The sequence below is a fragment of the Heteronotia binoei genome, chromosome 2, assembly GCF_032191835.1.
Source record: "Heteronotia binoei isolate CCM8104 ecotype False Entrance Well chromosome 2, APGP_CSIRO_Hbin_v1, whole genome shotgun sequence".
Lineage (NCBI taxonomy): Eukaryota > Metazoa > Chordata > Lepidosauria > Squamata > Gekkonidae > Heteronotia > Heteronotia binoei.
The window spans coordinates 190,160,819-190,179,737 of NC_083224.1; the positions used below are offsets into that span (position 1 = coordinate 190,160,819).

The window sequence follows — 18,919 nt, forward strand, 5'->3', positions numbered from 1 at the left end:
GCTAGATTGTTTTTTCTGTTTTATCCCAAGTACCCTATCCTGATGTTTTCTAGTAAACTTTATTTCTTTTCCTAAGCTTAAACCTTGTTTCCAATTACTGCCACTCCAAATCTCTGAATTTAACATGTATTTCCTAACATTTTGGTAGCAGATGGTGAATGGTTCCAACAACTTCCTTCCCAAAGTTGTTCATCTTTAGTCTGAAGTTGCCTTACCAACTTTCTTTCCGAATTCAACTTTGGATGAGGAGCACTGATGGCACTCATTGGATGTGCCCAGAGCTCTATCATTTTACCTCTACAGAATGTGGCCCTTCTGAAAATTGCTGCACCATTTATCTCATATGCAGATCACCACCAGGGATTCAAGTTGTCTTCCCAGAGGCTCTCCAAATGGTTGGTCAAGACGATCAAATAATGACGCTGGAAATACTGCTTATGCAAGTTCAAGAAGATTAAGGAGATAGAGTGTTTGAAATTAAAAGGCTTTTCTTACGAATACAGAGCGTTTGCAGATGATGTAATGTTTATAAATGAAAACCCAACTCAAGTTACACCGTTGCTGCTCCAAAAAATAAAAGAATATGGTGATCTGGCAGGCTTTCATGTAAATAAAGAGAAAACAAAAATTTTGTGTAGAAATATGTCAAAATCTAAGCAGATGGAATTACAAAATTTAACAAACTGTAAAGTGGCCTCTAAAGTAAAGAATTTGGGAGTAGAAATTACAACAAAGAATATTGACTTATTTAAAAACAACTATGAAAAGCTTTGGTGGAAAATTGAGGTGGACTTACAAAAAATGGAATAAATTGAATTTGTCTATCCTGGGTAGAATATCGGCAATAAAAATGAATGTATTACCAAGAATAATGTTCTTGTTTCAAACTATACCAATAGTGAAAGAAGATAAACAATTTCATAAATGGCAGAGGAAACTTTCGGAATTTATATGGGCTGGCAAGAAACCAAGAATTAAGATGAAGATCCTGACAGACGCTAAAGAAAGGGGAGGCTTCCAAGTACCGGATTTAAGACTATATCATGATGCAGTTTGTTTGGTATAGATTAAGGATTGGATAGTGTTATTAAGCAGAAAATTATTAACACTAGAAGGCCGTGGAAAGGTTTTTGGTTGGCATGCATATTTGTGCTATGGGAAAAGTAAAATGGATGGTTTTTTCTCATATCATTATGTAAGTAGTTTGCTTAAAACTTGGTTGAAATACCAAAAATATGGAGATGAGAGGAAACCACTGTGGATTGTGCCAACGGAAGTAATAAAGTTATATTCGGATATTGAGGAAGAGGCATGGTTACCATATAAACAATTGTTAAAAATATGAGGCAAAGCAGAATTAAAATCAGTGGAAGAATTGGATTATAAATTTAATTGGTTTCAATGGTTAAAAATGAAAAGTCTGCTGAAGCAAGATATTAGGAAAAAGGAATAAGACAAGAACAAACAGAAATGGAGAAAATGCTGTTTGGTGAGGACGTAAAATTGATCTCAAGAGTATATAAACTGTTACTGAAATGGTCTACAGAGGAAGAAGTGGTAAAATCTCAAATGATAAAGTGGGCAATTAATATAAACAAGGAAATTCAGATGGAACAATGGGAATATTTGTGGAAGAACTCTATGAAAATATCGACATGTAATAACATAAAAGAAAATTGTTACAAAATGTTGTATAGATGGTATATGACACCAAAAAAACTGTTGAAAACAAATAATCAGATGTCTGATCAATGTTGGAAATGTAAAAAACATGAAGGGTCCTTCTACCATATGTGGTGGACTTGTGAAAGGGCTGTACGATATTTGCAAATGATCCAGCAAGAAATGTCAAAGATTTTGGGATACAAAGTGAAGAAGGCACCAGAAATCTTTTTGTTGGGATTACAAATAGAAAATTTTTTGAAGCAAGACAGAACATTACTTTGGCACATGCTTTCAGCTGCACGGACATTGTATGCGCAGTTGTGGAAGCAAAATAAAATTCCAGAAAAATGGGACTGGGTTATGAAAACTATGCACTGGAGTGAAATGGACAAATTAACAAGAACACTAAAGGAACCTGATATGGAAAAATTTAATAATGAATGGCGAAAGTTTCAGAACTATGTGGAAGAACATTGGAGAGTGAAAGGACACTTGGTGATATTTGATAATGGATAACTTGTTTATCAGCTATTTTTAATTTACTGAGATAAGAATGATAGTTAAAATGAGAGTATGAGAAAATATTTTGTTCTTTCTTAAAAGATTATAATAAGATAGATAATATGACTTAATTTAGTCACCTCCCCCCTCCCTGCCGCACCTCCCCCTCCGCCCTCCCTTCGGACCCTTTCCCACCCCAATTTCAATGCTGGAACCGGCTCTAGTGCCACGTTCACAGTCTGTCAGGACCAGCGTCCTGAAAGAGCTGCCCCGCTGCTGCTGACTCCTCCTCTCCCTACTTCCTGGATGGGAGAGGAGTCAGCGGCAGCCCTTTCAGGATGCTGATCCTGACAGACTGTGGGTATGGCCCCGCAGCATGGTTTTACCCGCTGATTGAGTGATTGGCCGGGGAGGGGGGGGGGCTTTAGATAGCTGGAACTTGGTGACAAAGAAGATAAACAGGTTGCTTACCTGTAACTGATGATCTTCAAGTGGCACACTACTTGCCCTCCTTCCGCTCTGCTGTCGACCTAGTCGCAGCTTGTTTCTGGGACTTTCAGAACCTACCTTAAAGAGTCTCCCGGATTCAGGAAGGTCAGATGCCGCAATAGCATGGACCATCTGAGAGCTCGAACGCTCTTGACTTTCTGTAGCCATGGAGCCACTTTACCCCTCATCTGGTGAGTGGTCACTGGGGGTTATTTCCCCTAATCTGCAAGCCAATATTTTTGTCCATATTGATGTTGTGTACTGTGTATCTAGAAAACCCTCCCTCTGTCTGGGTTGGCCTATTTCGCCAACCATTCTTTTGCATTGTTGGTGATGATAAAGAAGACCGGGAATTGGCTGCTCATTTGAAGCTGAGAGGCTGGTCTTCTCCTAAATTACATCTGCATTAACCAGAACTTTTCCCCTGGGGAGACGCAGCAGAATGTAGTCTCTGAACCTCTTCATGGAAACAAAATTCTCAAAAAATGTTTAAACGTTCATGAGGGGCACCTGTGTGTTCCCCCTTCATCTCCCTCTTGAGAATTCTTTTTCCAGGAAAAAAAGCCATGGGGCTGACTGTTAGTTATCGTAAAGGACAAATAGGAGAAACAAGTTGTAAAGCATTCCTAGGTGGTGCTACTTCAGGCTGTCCAAAGACATTTTAACAACATACAAACAAACCCTGCATGTAGAAAACTAGCATGTCCAGCGAAACAATTCAGCCTACCCTTCTTCATGGCATATTATTTCTCGCTGTTGTGGAAATGTCCACACAAGCAGTTCCCAGGCCCTGATACCTTTATCATATACCTCCATCAATTTTATAAACTGGTCAGATGAACTAGGAAAGCCAGTTTGGTGTAGTGGTTAAGTGTGTGGACTCTTATCTGGGAGAACCAGGTTTGATTCCCCACTTCTCCACTTGCACCTGCTGGAATGGCCTTGAGTCAGCCAGAGCTCTGACAGAGGTTGTCCTTGAAAGGGCAGCTGCTGTGGGAGCCCTCTCAGCCCACCCACCTCACAGGGTCTGTTGTGGGGGGAGAAGACATAGGAGATTGTAAGCCGCTCTGAGTCTCTGTTTCAGAGAGAAGGGCGGGGTATAAATCTGCAATTCTTCTTCTTCTTCTAGCTGCCTGACTTACTCTATATAATTCCCAAGCTTCTACTTCTCAAACTGTTCTTAGGGCCGTATTGGCCATAACTCAGTTTCAGTGTTTTGTTTTAAATTATTATAACTTGCTGCTTGGCTGCAGTTTGTAGTAAAGTCATATTTAAATATTCTTACTGGGGTTAATATGGCCTGGGACCTGTCTACCTTCAGGACCGCCTTTCCCCATATGTACCCCAGAGAGCACTACATTCAGGATCTCAAAATCTCCTTAAGATCCCTGGACTGAAAGAAGCTCAATTATCCACCACCAGAGTCAGTGTTCTTGGTAATAGCCCCCACTTTGTAGAATGCCCTCCCTGAAAACATCAGGGCCCTGCAGGACCTGCCACAGTTCCCCAGGGCCTATAGGATCGAATTGTTCAAACTTGCCTTCAATGGTTAGGGAAAGGTGGCTATTACCTTACAGCATCCAACAATCTCACTGAATTAATATAATGGAAATCAGAAACCTGACATCTTGGACTTTTAATAAATGGATTGATGATTGTTGAATGCTTCCCTTTTCGGATGACATTCTGAATTGATTTGGAGTTTGGTTTGGGCAGAATTTGACAAAACCCTGAAATTATCTATCTATCTATCTATCTATCTATCTATCTATCTATCTATCTATCTATCTATCTATCTATCTATCTATCTATCTATCTATCTATCTTCCTTCCTTCCTTCCTTCCTTCCTTCCTTCCTTCCTTCCTTCCTTCCTTCCTTCCTTCCTTCCTCATATGAAGCTGCCTTATACTGAATCAGACCCTTGGTCCAGCAAAGTCAGTATTGTCTTCTCAGACTGGCAGCAGCTCTCCAGGGTCTCAAGCTGAGGTTTTTCACACCTATTTGCCTGGACCCTTTTTTTGGAGATGCCAGGGACTGAACCTGGGACCTTCTGCTTCCCAAGCAGATGCTCTACCACTGAGCCACCATCCCTCCCTTCTTCCTTCCTTCCTTGTCTTTCTCACAAAGCCTCAAGCCAGATTGGGAAGCAGTGTGGTATAGTGGTTAGGGTTTTGGACTAGGATCTGAGAGTCCTGGGTTCAAATCCTTGCTCATGCCCTGGAAGCCTGCTAGGTGATCCTTGGGCCAGTTACTTTCTCTCAAGCTAACCTGAAGATATAATAAAGCAAATAAGAATGATATCAGCTCCTTTGGATCCCTTTTGGGGAGAACAGCAGGGTGTCAGTAAAACAAAATGGACTACAAAATATAAGAATCCATGCAACCAGACAGCATCCAATTGTCCAGGCAAAAATTCTGTCTTTCTCCCTAATTCAGGGATTGAGAGCCAGTGTGGTAGAGTGGAGAGGGTCCAAATCTGGGAGGCTCAGGTTGGAATTCAGGAGCCTGACGTCATAGGATTAAAATGTCACCCTATGAAGCCTGCCTTTCAGACTGTAGCACGTAAACAACAAAACGCGAGATATACAGAAGGTCCTCTTAAGGAGCTCCATTGTAACCTACATGCTAAACGGAGGGGGGGGGGCAGCTTTCCTCTCCCTTTGGGGGAGGGTCATTCCAGATAATTGATTTTCTGCTATTTGGTGGGGAGAGAAATATTCTGGAGTCACCCCCCCCCCCCCGGTGTTGTGGAGTGTTGCTGTATAATTCCGACTGTCTCTGGGTCCCGGCAAAGCCTCTTTCCCCCTCCCTCGCTTCTTCCCAGACAACCCATCAGAAGATCCAAGAAATCAAACTCGAATGTTTCTCTCCTCCCCCCCCCCCCCGCGTTTTTAACCACAAGGCCGGATTTATTAATTCTTTTTTTCCCCCTCCTTTAATCCGGCTCACACCAGCCTATCTGTGCTCAAGGAAGATCAGTTGGAAAAGATCAGTTCTGACACATGGCAGAGTGGCGGGAGGGGGGAGAGGCTAGACAGCTTCGGCTGCTTATCCTTCAGGGGGGGTGGTGTGGTGGAATCCCTCTCGCTGCCAGCAGGGGGCTCTTGGAAACCGCTGGCTTTTAAAGGGCGTAGGGGAAGAAGCCGACCTCCTCCAGCGGCACCTAAAGGGTTAAAGCGGGGGCAGATAGCCAAGATTTAGCTCCAGGACTTGTTCAAGTGAACTGAGTCCGTCTGACGCCACAGGATCCTCGTCTGCCGTGGGCGGGTGGCAAAGGGTAGGCACTCTTACGGCGAAATGGAGCTTCCATGGGCCGGCACAATCTATCCGACAATCTACCCGAGGGCTGGTGCCTGCTTTCCGCTACTGGACTAGCTGGAGGCCAATCTGAAGCAGCAGGGCATGATCCAGCAGGCCTTAGCACGTGTTCCCCCCGCCCCCTTGGCCTGCCTGGCTAGCGACTGACCCCGACCTGCAAACGGGGGGAGACACGTGTCTGTCAGTCTTGCTTCTCTCTGTAGAATACCAGGTACACTGACGACGGGATATGTCTGTCTTAAGGCTAGAATTAATTTAATCGGTGAGCATTTCGCCTGTGGCGTCGATTCTGCAGCTCTGTTTCCTGCAGAACGAATATAAAAGTTTGTCAGTATTCTTCCTCTTCCTTTCATGGGAAAAAGAAAATCCTCATTTCCTTCCCAGGTTCTCTCTGCTCCTTTTTAAGAGTCCCGCAGTCAAAAAGCTAACGGTAGAAGTCTTTCCTATTAGAGGGGGGAGCGTCACCTGTTGAACTTCTGCCTGTTTTGAAAGTTCGGAAGCCATGCCCGGAATGGGCCACTCGGAGCATAATTACATTACCCTTGGTCGCCGCCTCCCCCCCTCCCGTCCCCCCGCCATCAACACCAATTTTGCCTTCCCATCCTTTAAGGCTTAACCTCGCCGCCGCGCTCCCCTTCCTTGAGGATTATCTCATTCTCTTTCCAGCCTTTTCAAGGTCTTCTCTAACTTTCCTTCCCTCCACCCATCCCAGCCAGTCATTTAAAGGTTAAAACCACCCTCCACCCTCCTCCAGTGCCCCCGTTCTTCTACGGTTGCCCCGCCCCCCCAGACCTCTCTTTCTCCCTTTCCCAACGATCCGGGCTCTGAAAGGGTTAACCAGTTTCCCTGCTCCGGTCGCTTAAGGGTTAAGCCGTTTACACTCTCGGCGTTCTCGCTTCCGTTAAAGGGTTAAAACCCTTTCTCGCCCCCCCCCTCCCTCCCGGCTCCCTCCTTTCTTCCTCTCTCTCTTTTTCATTCCTCGGCTACATTCGCGTTCCTACAGATTGACACATTTTCCGCGGGCGGTCGCTGCGGACCAATCAGCGGCCCTCTCGGCTTTGTCCTCCTTCAGTTCCCCCACGTGGGGGCCGAGCGCTCCTCCGCTGCTCGCCGATTGGCTGCGGCGCGCTCGGCTGTGGCAAAAGAGAAGGAGCCAGACCCCACGTGGAGCTGGCGCTCGTTCATTGAACGGTCTCCCCCGCAAAGCTGCCTGCCAGGAGGAGGAGGGGGGGAAGGGAAGGGAAGAGGAGAGGAGAAGAGAAGGGGGGGGGCGGTCGCACACAGAAGACGGCGACCCACCCCGCCCGCCCACCCACCCACCCTGCTGCTGGGCGTGCTGGAGGCGGCTGGGCTCCAGGGGCCCCGATCCAGGCTCTGGCGCTTGGGTGAGTGGCTGTGCCCCCCCCCATCTGCCCGAGTTGGGGAGGAGGGGGGTCCTCAGTGGGGAAGAGGCAGGAGGAGCCTCGAACTGATTTCTCTACCTGCTGCTGCGTTAGGGCCGGAGGAGGAGGAGGAGGAGGAAAGCGCGCGCGAGAGAGACCCCATTGTTTGGGCTGCTAGGATGGGGACGGGGGGCAAGCTGGAAGGGAGAGTGGGAGAGAAAAGGGGGGGGGGGTTCGGCTTAGAGGTGGGGAAGGCAGCGCTGCAGTGGGAGGAGGGGACCTTCAAGGAAGGGGGGGGGTCAGGAAGGGGGAGGGGAGGTGTGCGGAGGGGGAGCGGTGTTCCCAAAGTGGAAGGTGTGGCGAGGGGGGGGCGTGCTGTTTAGGTCACCCGCTCTTCATAGCGCCCCCCACCCCCCACCACTCTTGCTTCCCTTCTTGGATTTCCTTAGAGTTCAAAGGAGGCCAGAGGGAAACATAACTTCACCTGACCTCCCCCCCCCCCCCCCCCACTCCCAGGCCTTTTCCTGTCACAAAGGCTGTCACCTCTGAACATGGGCAGAATGCTTCCTTGCAGTTGCCGGTTTGGGCCAGTTCTCACCCTTGCAGGAGCCCCGGGCTGGGTGGAGATGGTGATGCCAACTTCCTTACAGAAAGCCCCGGGCTGGTGGGGGTGGCCATGCCCTGCAAATCTTTCCCTAATCTCAGAGCAGGGTGTGCTGGCCTGGGTAGAGGGTGTCTATATTTTGGGGCCCAAATCTTCGCAGAAAGTCCAAAGGGTGCCGCTGGCCTGTGGATTAATAAGGGGGTGTGTGAACTTCCAGGAAAACTCTCTCTGTTGGAATCTGGTACCAAATTGTTGTGTCACCCTCACTTTTTGTTGCGTTGAGGGTTGTGTAGGAGGGCTTCTTGACGGCTGGATCTATCCTGAATGGCGTTCAGAGTCCGTTACGCCGGTGGTCAGTTGTTTTGCTTTGCTCCTTGTTGGGTCAGCTTCTGTCGAGGAGTGCTGAGTTCAAATCCCCGCTGAAATCTGCTGCCTTGAGTAGAGAGCTTTCTGGCGCCTCCTGTGTAATGAGCACTCAACTTTGCTCTTCCTGAATTACTCGGTACTTGATATCTCTTAATCGCCGTGCCTGGCTGTACATCTGTATTCCTGTGTTCTTTGGGCTGTATGGAGAATCTTAAACCTTGTCCTTCTGAGTTGGTTAATGAAGACTGGAGGAATGCAGCCTTGCGCAGTCTGACCTGGATGTCTTATCTCTTGCGGTAGTTCTTCATCAAAAGTTAAAATGATTAAAAATCATTTGTTGATACACGGCCGTTGTGTTGACAGCCATGATAGTGAAGGAGAACCTCCATGTATCAAGACAGTGTGTCTTGGGGAGATGAATCTTGCTGGATCAGGCCTAAAGTTCATCTGTCTGAGGATTCTACTTCCAGTAGTGTTCAAACAGGACATAAAGGAAACTATCCAGCACACCACTGTGGTTTAGGCGTCTGAATGTGGAGGTTCCATTTTGTTGTGCTGTTGACAGACCTGTGAATATCTCCTGACCAATGGTGGTTGCTGTTGCTTGTGGCTTATCTTAATTGTGTCATGTGAAGACATTCGGTACTTCCACCAACTTGATTCTACTTTTAATATTGTCCTTATGTGCCTTTTTTAATATTTTCTGGCAAACTGAGGGAAGGAAGAACTGAACTATTTCAGCATAGATGGGTCTTCTGCTTATATAGAAACTGGGCTGTCTGTGAGACTATTATGTTGGCATTTTTCAAGTTGATTACTGGGAATTCTTGTGATGCTAGTCTTTTCTCCCATCTGTTGCTACCTGTGGCCTTGTCCAGTTCTGTTCCTTAGGATGCAACTCTGATCTCAGAAGTCACACCACAAGAAGAGGACATATGGTGTCTCATCAAACATGTTCCCCCAAAACCGTCCCCCGGTGAGTTATCTCCCCCCCCACCCTTGGTTTAAGATTCCTTGCACATTTCAGTTTTCTCAGTCTGTAGGCGGGGACTTAACTGTTTTAAAAGTTTTCTTTCAATTGAATTAACTCCCTGTTGAATTGGTTGAGGAAATCTCACATGTTGTAAACCCTTGGTGAAGTTTTGGGTGGACGGGTAAAAAACAGGGAGGGGGAGTGATTTTGCTTAGGAGCAAGAAGCCTGTTCTAAAATCATCCCTTTCGACAAATTTTGTAAGAAAAAGAAGATAAGAAGATATTGGATTTCTATCCCGCCCTCCACTCCGAAGAGTCTCAGAGCGGCTCACAATCTCCTTTACCTTCCTCCCCCACAACAGACACCCTGTGAGGTGGGTGGGGCTGGAGAGGGCTCTCACAGCAGCTGCCCTTTCAAGGACAACTCCTGCCAGAGCTATGGCTGACCCAAGGCCATGCTAGCAGGTGCAAGTGGAGGAGTGGGGAATCAAACCCGGTTCTCCCAGATAAGAGTCCGCACACTTAACCACTGCAACAAACTGGCTCTACCTTGTGTATACCTTCTTCTTATAGGAGAGCGAGTCACACACAAAAAAGCTTTCCAAGATAAACAAGTTCAAAACCTATCAGTATGTAGAAGATCCTTACCTAAAAATTGCTATAGCGAGAGAGACTGTTATGAACAAAATAAATGCAAGGCTTATTAGGGCTGGAGATGAACTGGTATCCTGGCAAATAAAGGGACAGAATACGTAAAAAATCTCTCTTTTTTGTTCTTTTTAAAAATTTACTTTGTTCAATTGAGGTTTGATAGACCTCAGTAGTTGATAAAATAAGTGGCCTTATAGTGGAAAAAGATGAGAAAGATGTCACTGTCTACTAGAACATAAGAGAAGCCGTGTTAGAACAGGCCAGTGGCCTATCCAGTCCAACTCCCTGTGTCACACAGTGGCCAAAACCAGGGCCCATCAGGAGATGCACTGGTAGGACCAGAATTCCAAAACCCTCCTACTGTTGCCTGCCCCCCAAGCACCAAGAATACAGAGCATCACTGTCCCAGACAAAGTGTTCCAGCTATACCTTGTGGCTAACACCCACTGCTCCATATGTTCATCCAATCCCCTTTTGTAGCTGCCACCACTTCCTATGGCAGTAAATCCCACCCCCCCCCCGTTAATTATTCTTTGGGTGATGAAATAGTGCTTTGGGTAGTGATTGGTGCTGTCTATCTCAGGCTCACCTGCAGGCTCCTCCTGTTGCTACTGCGGCAGCTGCTGTCGCTGCCGCCGCAGCCAGTGTAGTTTCAACCACCCCACAGTCCTTGAAGCTGACGTACCCAGAGATCTTGGATCGCATCAAAGAAGAATTTCAGTTCCTGCAGAACCAATATCACAGGTAAAATACCTTTTGGTTGTTTAATGGTTCTTGGTCTTATTCTTGTGTCCTGCAGAAGTTCTGCCCCCGCCCCTCCAGTGTCCAATGATTATAGGGACCAGCTGGTTTCTGAATTAAAACTTAGGAGCTTGGTCCTCTCCCGGTTCTGAGTGTGGATCAGAGGGGGGGGGGAGCAGCATGGCCTGGCGGATCCCGTTTCTTGTGTTTCTGCATGAGTCACTGATCTGGATGTGTCTCCTGGCTAGCGGGAGGTAATGACTTGTGCAGAGGCGATGGGAAACTTCCTCGGAGGATAATTTTGCTAATTTTGGTTGGAATTGGGTTGTTGCACCCGCTGCAGCTATACCAAAGAATTTCTCAGTCCAAGTGGAGGCTGGTGGGAAACAAACCAGAGCAGTGGTTCGTGCAGAGGTGCATTGGGCAGCCTTATCTGTATGTGGGGATGGGGAATGACCGTGGAGATTAAATGTCTTTTTTTGCCATTATTTTTTTTTTTCAAATTCTCACCTCTAGCTCCGGTGTTTCAGCCTAACACCCTCACTGTGACCGCTTACCTCCTTCAAAGCGTTCTCAAGGATGGGAGTTGTGTGTTTTGCTGATTGAATGACAACAACGACAATTTTGCAAATTTAGAAGCTGCCTTGACTAGCAGGGCAGGGTGTAAAGCCCTGCGTCTTTTGAAGTTACCGTTTCAAGCGGTCTTCGGGGGTTTCTCATGAGCCAGTGGAATTATGAGGGCTAGAGCGCTGAACTAGAATCTGGGAGACCTGGGTTCAAATCCCCACTCAGCCAGACAGTGGAGCTCCCTGGTGACTTTGGGCCAGTTGCTTTCTCTCTGCCCAGCCGACCTCATTGGATTGTTGAACGGGGGATGGGAGAGTCAGGCAAAGCTGTCCTCCATCCGAGCTGCTTCGAGGAGCAGCAGGATGGCTGTGCCCGGGCAGAGTCTGTCTTGGCTTTATCCTTGCCTCCTTCCCCCTCCTCTGGCTTGGCAATCTTGACAGCAGCTTTTAGACTGGGATCTCTTTGGAGCAGAGACTTGCTGTTCTTCCGCCGGGCAAAGCGCCAGGCATGCTGTTAGCAGTGTTTGAGCAGTCCCTGATAGTGAGCCTGGAATGGGATGAGCAATAGTGATTGTGGGCTCCGTGCTCTCTCTTTCCCTCCCAACAGCCAAGGCTATACCAAGCAGCAGCCTGGTCCAGTGGTTAGGGCAGGGGTTCTCAAACTTTTTAAATAGGGGGCCAGTTCACTGTCCCTCAGACTGTTGGAGGGCCGGACTGCCGTTACTGTACAAGGCCGCGGGCCGTCAGTTCCCCGTCTTCTGCATCTCTCTCCCTTCCCCACACCACACACCCTGGCCTGGGAACTCGCCTCACCTCGGTATCACCTCACACTCTGTCTCCGCCGCCTCAGCCCAGTGCTGGAAGTGTGCGTTGCTAACGCGAGTTTAAGTCGAACGTCACTTCCGGTCTGATTTTGCCATAACCCGGCGGGCCGCATAAACGTCCTCAGCGGGGCCGCATCTGGCCCACGGGCCGAAGTTTGAGGACCCCTGGGTTAGGGTGTCTGACTAACGTCTATGAACTTCTCTGGCAGTAAAGTGCCCTTGGGTCAGTCTCTGTCTTAGTCTAACCTACCTCACAGTGGTGTTGTGAGGATAAAATGGGGGCGGGGGAGGATAATGTACATTAGAGGAAGGGAGGATTCACTAAATAATGGATGATAGAAAATTAACTTTAGTCACTGGCTTCCCACGAACAAATGGAGAATTTCCCCTAATGGAAAAGTGAACAATTAGTGTAATGGCTGAACTAAGTTCTGGGAGACCTGGGTTCCAATCCTGCCTCAGCCACAAAGCTTGCCTTGGGCCAGTTGCTTTCTCTCAGCTTCACAGCCCCTCTCAGGGCATAGCAGGGAGACGGTGCCCCAGAGATCTCTCCCAAGGGTTTGGTTCTATAAATTCGCTGTGAAGCTTTGCGTAGCGTGTGTATTGTTGTGTACATGGAATGTGCTGGGTTTTCTCTGCCCCTCTGTGTTCTATTTTTATAGCTTGAAGCTCGAATGTGAAAAGTTGGCAACGGAAAAGACGGAAATCCAGCGGCATTATGTCATGGTGAGCAACCTACCTGGCTCTTTGGCGTGGGGGGTGGGGAGAGAAAAGGGCTGTGTTGCACTGTGACCCTGAGCCAAGCAGGCCAGTGTGGCTGGCTTTCCTTTCACTGTGCAGTGCCCTTGCTGCATCCTGGCTTGGCAAAGAAACCTGGCAGCCTGCTCAGGCGATAATCCCAGCGCCGGTAGCGTTCTGCTGGAATTGTTTCCTCTGGGGGTGGGAAGGAACACACATGAACACATCCAGCTGCCTCAGTACTGAGTCAGTCATTGGTCCATTGAAATCAGTCTTGTCTCCTCGAACTGGCAGTGGCTCTCCAGGGTCTCAGGCAGATGGAGGTCTTGGGAGAGACGGTGGCTCAGTGGTAGAGCATCTGCTTGTTAAGCAGAAGGTCCCAGGTTCAATCCCCGGCATCTCCAACTAAGAAAGGGTTCAGGCAAGTAGGTGTGAAAAACCTCCGCTTGAGGCCCTGGAGAGCGGCTGCCAGTCCGAGTAGACAATACTGACTTTGATGGACCGAGGGTCTGATTCAGTATAAGGCAGCTTCATATGTTCCCATCACCTTCTGCCTGGTCCTCTTAGCTGGAGATACCGGCAGTTGAATCTGCATGCCAAGCAGATGCTCTACCACTGGGCCAAACACGCAGGAAACTGCCTTATGCTGAATTAGGCCACCGTCAGCCTTGTCTCCTCAGACTGGCAGCAGCTCTCCTGGGTCTCATGCAGAGAAGGGTCTTCCCCACCCCCTCCTGCCTTTAATTGGAGATGCTGCTGCGGCTTGAACCGGGGACCTCCTGCATGCCAAGCAGAGGCTTTACCAATTAGCAGTCTGAATGAACAGAGAGCCAGAGTTGGGGGGACCATCATGGATGCTCCTTTCACCTCCCTTTCTTATTAATAGAAGGGAAGCCAAATGTTTGGTACAGATTCATGAGCAGAGATGGGTGAGGTTCCCCCCCCCCCTTTGTGCCAATTTGCTGATTCCTTCCTGCCAAGGACTGCTGGGCTCTGGGTTCAAGTGTGTGTGTGTGTGTACTTTACTATTCTAAATTTGGGGTGGCTTTGCTTTTTTAAATTGGGTTGTTGATTCCGGGTGGGGAAATTCTTATGGGAAATGTGTGGCAGAGCCTGGGGACAGTGAGGTTTGGGGAGAAGAAGGAACCAAGCAGGGTATAACGACGTACAGGCCACTCTCCAAAACATCCATATGAGCTGATCTCTGTATTCTGAAGATCGACTATAATTTCTGGAGATGTTCAGGCCCCAGCTGGAGGTAGACCAAGCTACTCCCATGACTCCTCCCCCACAGATACCAACCTAGGTACCCTCTGGCCTCCCCACTCTGTTCTCCGACCCCCAGAACTGCCCGCTTTAACCAGAGACGAATTTCTTCAGGATCTTTCTGCGTTTTTGATAACGGGGGTGGGGGGGGTGGCAGTGGTTAATTCTTGAGGAAGAGAAGTGTGAGGTGGTGGCCACGATGTGTGAGGTCTAGATGGGCCACCAGTCTGATCCAGGAGGGCTCACCTAAGGCTCTCTCACTCCCTTTGATTTGAAGTGTTTTTAGCCTTTCTTCTGGCTCTGGGTTTGATTGGCATGAGGCAGAGGGGGAATAGGGTTAGGGTTATCAGTCATAACCCTCATAGGGTTAGATGATCAAGCATAAGATTCCTATGCCTAGCAATACCTTTTAAAAAACATAACTGCTGTTTGCCTGCCTGTTCCCCTCTCTCACGCAGTATTATGAAATGTCCTATGGTCTGAACATCGAAATGCACAAACAGGTGAGTACGAGGAATATTTTTAAGGGTTTTAAAAATTGGAATTAACTACCCTAGAGCACTGATACTGAGAGTTTGTGTAGTATAGTGGTCAGAGTCTTGGAGTAGGACCTGGGGGATGCCATGGAAGCTGACCGGGTGACCTTGGGCCAGTCACACGCTGTGAACCTAACCTACCTTGCAGGGTTGCTGTCTGGATAAAATGGAGAAGAGAAGAAAGATCTACGCAGTTTTCACCCTCACCCCATTGAGGGTGAAAATTGAGGATAAATGAAATGATCAATCTTCTATGTAAGCAGTACTTCAGCCTGATCACCAAAAGAGAGATCCTTTCTTGAGGGTTTCTGAGTCTAAACTCAGGAAAAGGGGGGGTGGGCAGGGGAGAGGAGGAAAGGCAGAGATGTGAGTAGACACAGCTCGTTTCTTGTGTTAAAAACACCATGGTTGGGAAATTCCTGGAGATTTTTTTGGGGGGGGGGTGGACTCTGAGGAGGGCAGGATTTGGGAAAGAGAGGGCCCAAAGCAGCCATTTTCTCCAGGTAAACTGATCTCTGTCATCTAAAGATCGGTTGTCATTCTGGGAGATCTCTGGACTCCGCCTGGAGGTTGGCAACCCTAACTTGTCAGCAGGGGTTGAGGAAAATGTACAGGCTCCTTTGCCAGTAAATGTACATAGGTGAGCTTGCTCTATAAAAAAAGGAAAGGGCGGGGTTTGGGGAGGGGAAGAGGGACTTCAGCAGAATGACACAGAATTCACCCCTTCCCCCAAGCTACCATTTTCTCTGGGGGAACTGCTCTCAGTTGTAATTCCAGGAGATCTCCAGCCCCCACCTGGAAGTAGGCAACCCTAATTTCCCATCAATAGACGGGGGGGGGGTCTGTCACCCTCCTGCCGTCTTGAGAAGCTGCCCCTTGCCCCCCCCTCCCGTTGGAAACAAATTAGTGGCCTTTTATGTCCGTGGCTAGGGAAAACCAGGCTGGGGAGCCAAATCAGCTTTGGCCCATCCCTCCCCCTTGGGTAGATATTTTATTTTCTCTGCTCCCCTGTGGAATTTGCCATTCGGGGCCTCTCTCTGAGCTCCTTTCCTCTGGCTGCTCCTTGCGCTGTGCAGACGGCTGGATTTACTGTTGGCTTCAGGTGTGACTGGCTGCCTGCCAACCGGCTGTCTGGGCTTGGTTCCTTCTCCCCCTCCCATTTCTTTTTAACAAGAGCTCATAACTCTGGCCTCTGACGGCCCCCCTGGTGTGACAAATGTGAGCCACTGCAGCAGCCGGAGCCTTGCGCGGGGGGGGGGGGGCGTTAATCACCTTGGCACCCTGATGGATCCTTTCCTCTGCCCCTTCCTCTTGGGGCCTGGATTAAGCCCATCCTGCCCCCCCCCCCCGCATGCTCCTTTGAATGTTGCCTCCCATTGCATGTTGTATTATCAACTCGTAAAAGTCACATTCACCCAACAGACTTGGTGGTCTAGGTGGGTCCTGACTTGCTTTTGTAAATTTCTCCTCCCCATTTTTTAATTTTTACTTTCTGCATTCAAGAGGTTCTGGAGCCTAAACCTCCTTCTTTCGGCCAGCTGCTCATCCTTCTAAGTCTAAGCAATAGATGATGATGATGATAATAATAATAGAAGCCCAACTGTGGTGGCAAATCTGAGAATGCTCATTGTTTGGATGTGGCCTATGCAGGATTGGCTCACACTCTGTCTCTGGCATGCCATTGGCTGATTTCTGCTCTCCCTCGCCCACTGCCAGCCCTGCCAAGGCAAGAACCCCACCAGAAGGCCACTGACCTTTAAGGGAAACAGTTCTCTGCTGACATGTTCTCCTAGGGGCTTACTGATCACTACCGAACATAAGAACATAAGAGAAGCCATGTTGGATCAGGCCAATGGCCCATCCAGTCCAACACTTTATGTCACACAGTGGCCAAAATATGTTAATCACCCTTTGAGCGAAGAAGTACTTCCTTTTATCCGTTTTAACCTGACTGCTCAGCAATTTCATCGAATGCCCACGACTTCTTGTATTGTGAGAAAGGGAGAAAAGTACTTCTTTCTCTACTTTCTCCATCCCATGCATTATCTTGTAAACCTCTATCATGTCACCCCGCAGTCGACGTTTCTCCAAGCTAAAGAGCCCCAAGCGTTTTAATCTTTCTTCATAGGGAAAGTGTTCCAAACCTTTAATCATTCTAGTTGCCTTTTTCTGGACTTTTTCCAATGCTATAATATCCTTTTTGAGGTGCGGTGACCAGAATTGTACACAGTATCCCAAATGAGACCACACCATCAATTTATACAGGGACATTATGATACTGGCTGATTTGTTTTCAATTCCCTTCCTAATAATTCCCAGCATGACGTTAGCCTTTTTTATTGCAATCGCACGCTGTCTTAACATTTTCAGTGAGTTATCTACCACGACCCCAAGATCTCTCTCTTGGTCAGTCTCTGCCAGTTCACACCCCATCAACTTGTATTTGTAGCTGAGATTCTTGGGCCCAATGTGCATTGCTTTGTACTTGGCCACATTGAACCTCATCTGCCAGGTTGATGCCCACTAACCCGGCCTCAACAGATCCCTTTGGAGTTCCTCACAATCCTCTCTGGTTCTCACCACCCTGAACAATTTAGTGTCATCTGCAAACTTGGCCACTTCACTGCTCACTCCCAACTCCAAATCATTAATGAACAAGTTAAAGAGCGTGGGACCCAGTACTGAGCCCTGCAGCACCCCACTGTTTACCGTCCTCCACTGTGAAGACTGCCCATTTATACTCACTCTCTGCTTCCTATTAAATAGCCAGTTTTTGATCCACAAGAGGACCTGTCCTTTACTCCATGACTCTCAAGTTTACTAAGGAGCCTTTGATGAGGAACTTTATCAAAAGCTTTCTGGAAGTCAAGGTAAACAACATCTATTGGGTCCCCTTTGTCCACATGTTTGTTCACCCCCTCAAAGAACTGTAACAGGTTAGGGAGGCAAGATCTTCCCTTACAGAACCCATGCTGAGTCTTTCTCAATAATTTATGTTCATCAATGTGCCTAATCATTCTGTCCTTGATAATGGTTTCTACCAACTTTCCCAGTATTGAAGTCAGACTGACCGGCATGTAATTTCCCGGATCTTCTCTGGAACCCTTTTTAAAGATGGGGGTGACATTTGCTACCTTCCAGTCCTCAGGAACGGAGGCAGATTTCAATGAAAGATTACATATTTTTGTCAGGAGATCCACAAGTTCAACTGTGAGTTCTTTCAGAACTCTTGGATGTATGCCATCTTGACCTGGTGACTTATTAGCTTGTAATTCTTCAATCAGTTGTAGGACCTCCTCTCATCACCTCAATCTGACTCAGGTCTTTCAACACCCCTTCCAAAATTAGTGGTTCTGGAATGGGCAAACACTTCTCATCTTCCACAGTGAAGACGGAGGGAAAAAATGCATTCAGCTTCTCAGCCATTTCCCTATCCTTCAGTAATCCTTTTACCCCTTGGTCATCCAAGGGCCCCATTGCCTCCCTGGCTGGTTTCCTGCTTCTAATATATTTGAAGAAATTTTTATTGTTGGACTTTATGTTTTTTGCAATATGCTCCTCATAGTCCATTTTTGCCTGCCTGATCACAGTCTTGCATTTATTTGCCACAGCCTGTGTTCCCTTTTATTAATCTCTCGGACTAGCTTTCCACCACTTAAAGGAGTCCTTCTTACCTTTTACAGCTTCCATTACTTCGTTTGTTAATCATTCAGGCCTTTTCTTATACCTGTTTGTGCCTTTCCTAACTTGTGGTATATATTTTATCTGAGCTTCTAGGATTGTAGTTTTAAATAGCCTCCAAGCTTCCCCAAGGGTTTTGACTGTATCTACCTTTCCTTTCAGTTTTCTCTTCACATGCCTCCTCATCTCAGAAAATGTACCCCTTTTAAAGTTAAATGTGGCTGTGCTGGTCTTTTGGGGCAACTCCCTATTTATACAAATGGTGAAATCAATAACGTTATGGGCACTGCTCCCAAGCGGTGCGATCACTTTTACATCTCTCACCAAGTCATGGGCATTACTTAGGACCAAATCCAGGATTGCCCTCCCCTGATAGATTCTGTGACCATCTGCTCCATAGTGTCAAGCATGGAAAATTCTAATAACCATACATTGTTGCAAAGTTCTAGTTTATTGATAATCCAGTGTTGCTCTTTCAATGGACTTATTGAAAGTGATGCAGGAGAATGGAAGGCATACAGTATTAAAAGATACTTCAAAGAAGCAAAGGGAGATAAGGGAAGAATGTCACACTAGTGTGTGAACTGCTATAGTTTATGCATTCAACTATCTATTGT

The 18,919-nt window shown here is 47.4% G+C and overlaps 1 protein-coding gene and 1 non-coding gene across 4 annotated transcripts in view; both read left to right on the top strand.

Moving 5' to 3' along the window:
• The first annotated feature begins 7,238 nt into the window (after positions 1 to 7,238).
• LOC132567104 (transducin-like enhancer protein 1) overlaps positions 7,239 to 18,919 on the top strand; it is an 85,134-nt gene continuing 73,453 nt past the window's right edge. For all 3 annotated transcript variants that reach the window (XM_060232723.1, XM_060232722.1, XM_060232724.1), the window contains exons 1-5: positions 7,239 to 7,359; positions 9,205 to 9,302; positions 10,534 to 10,694; positions 12,744 to 12,807; positions 14,544 to 14,588. In XM_060232723.1, coding sequence (XP_060088706.1) covers positions 9,279 to 9,302; positions 10,534 to 10,694; positions 12,744 to 12,807; positions 14,544 to 14,588 — 294 coding nt within the window. In that variant the 5' untranslated portion in view covers positions 7,239 to 7,359; positions 9,205 to 9,278. The remainder of the gene's footprint in view (positions 7,360 to 9,204; positions 9,303 to 10,533; positions 10,695 to 12,743; positions 12,808 to 14,543; positions 14,589 to 18,919) is intronic.
• Positions 13,157 to 13,223, top strand: TRNAN-GUU (transfer RNA asparagine (anticodon GUU)). Its single transcript has one exon. It is a non-coding gene; the product is annotated as a tRNA-Asn (tRNA).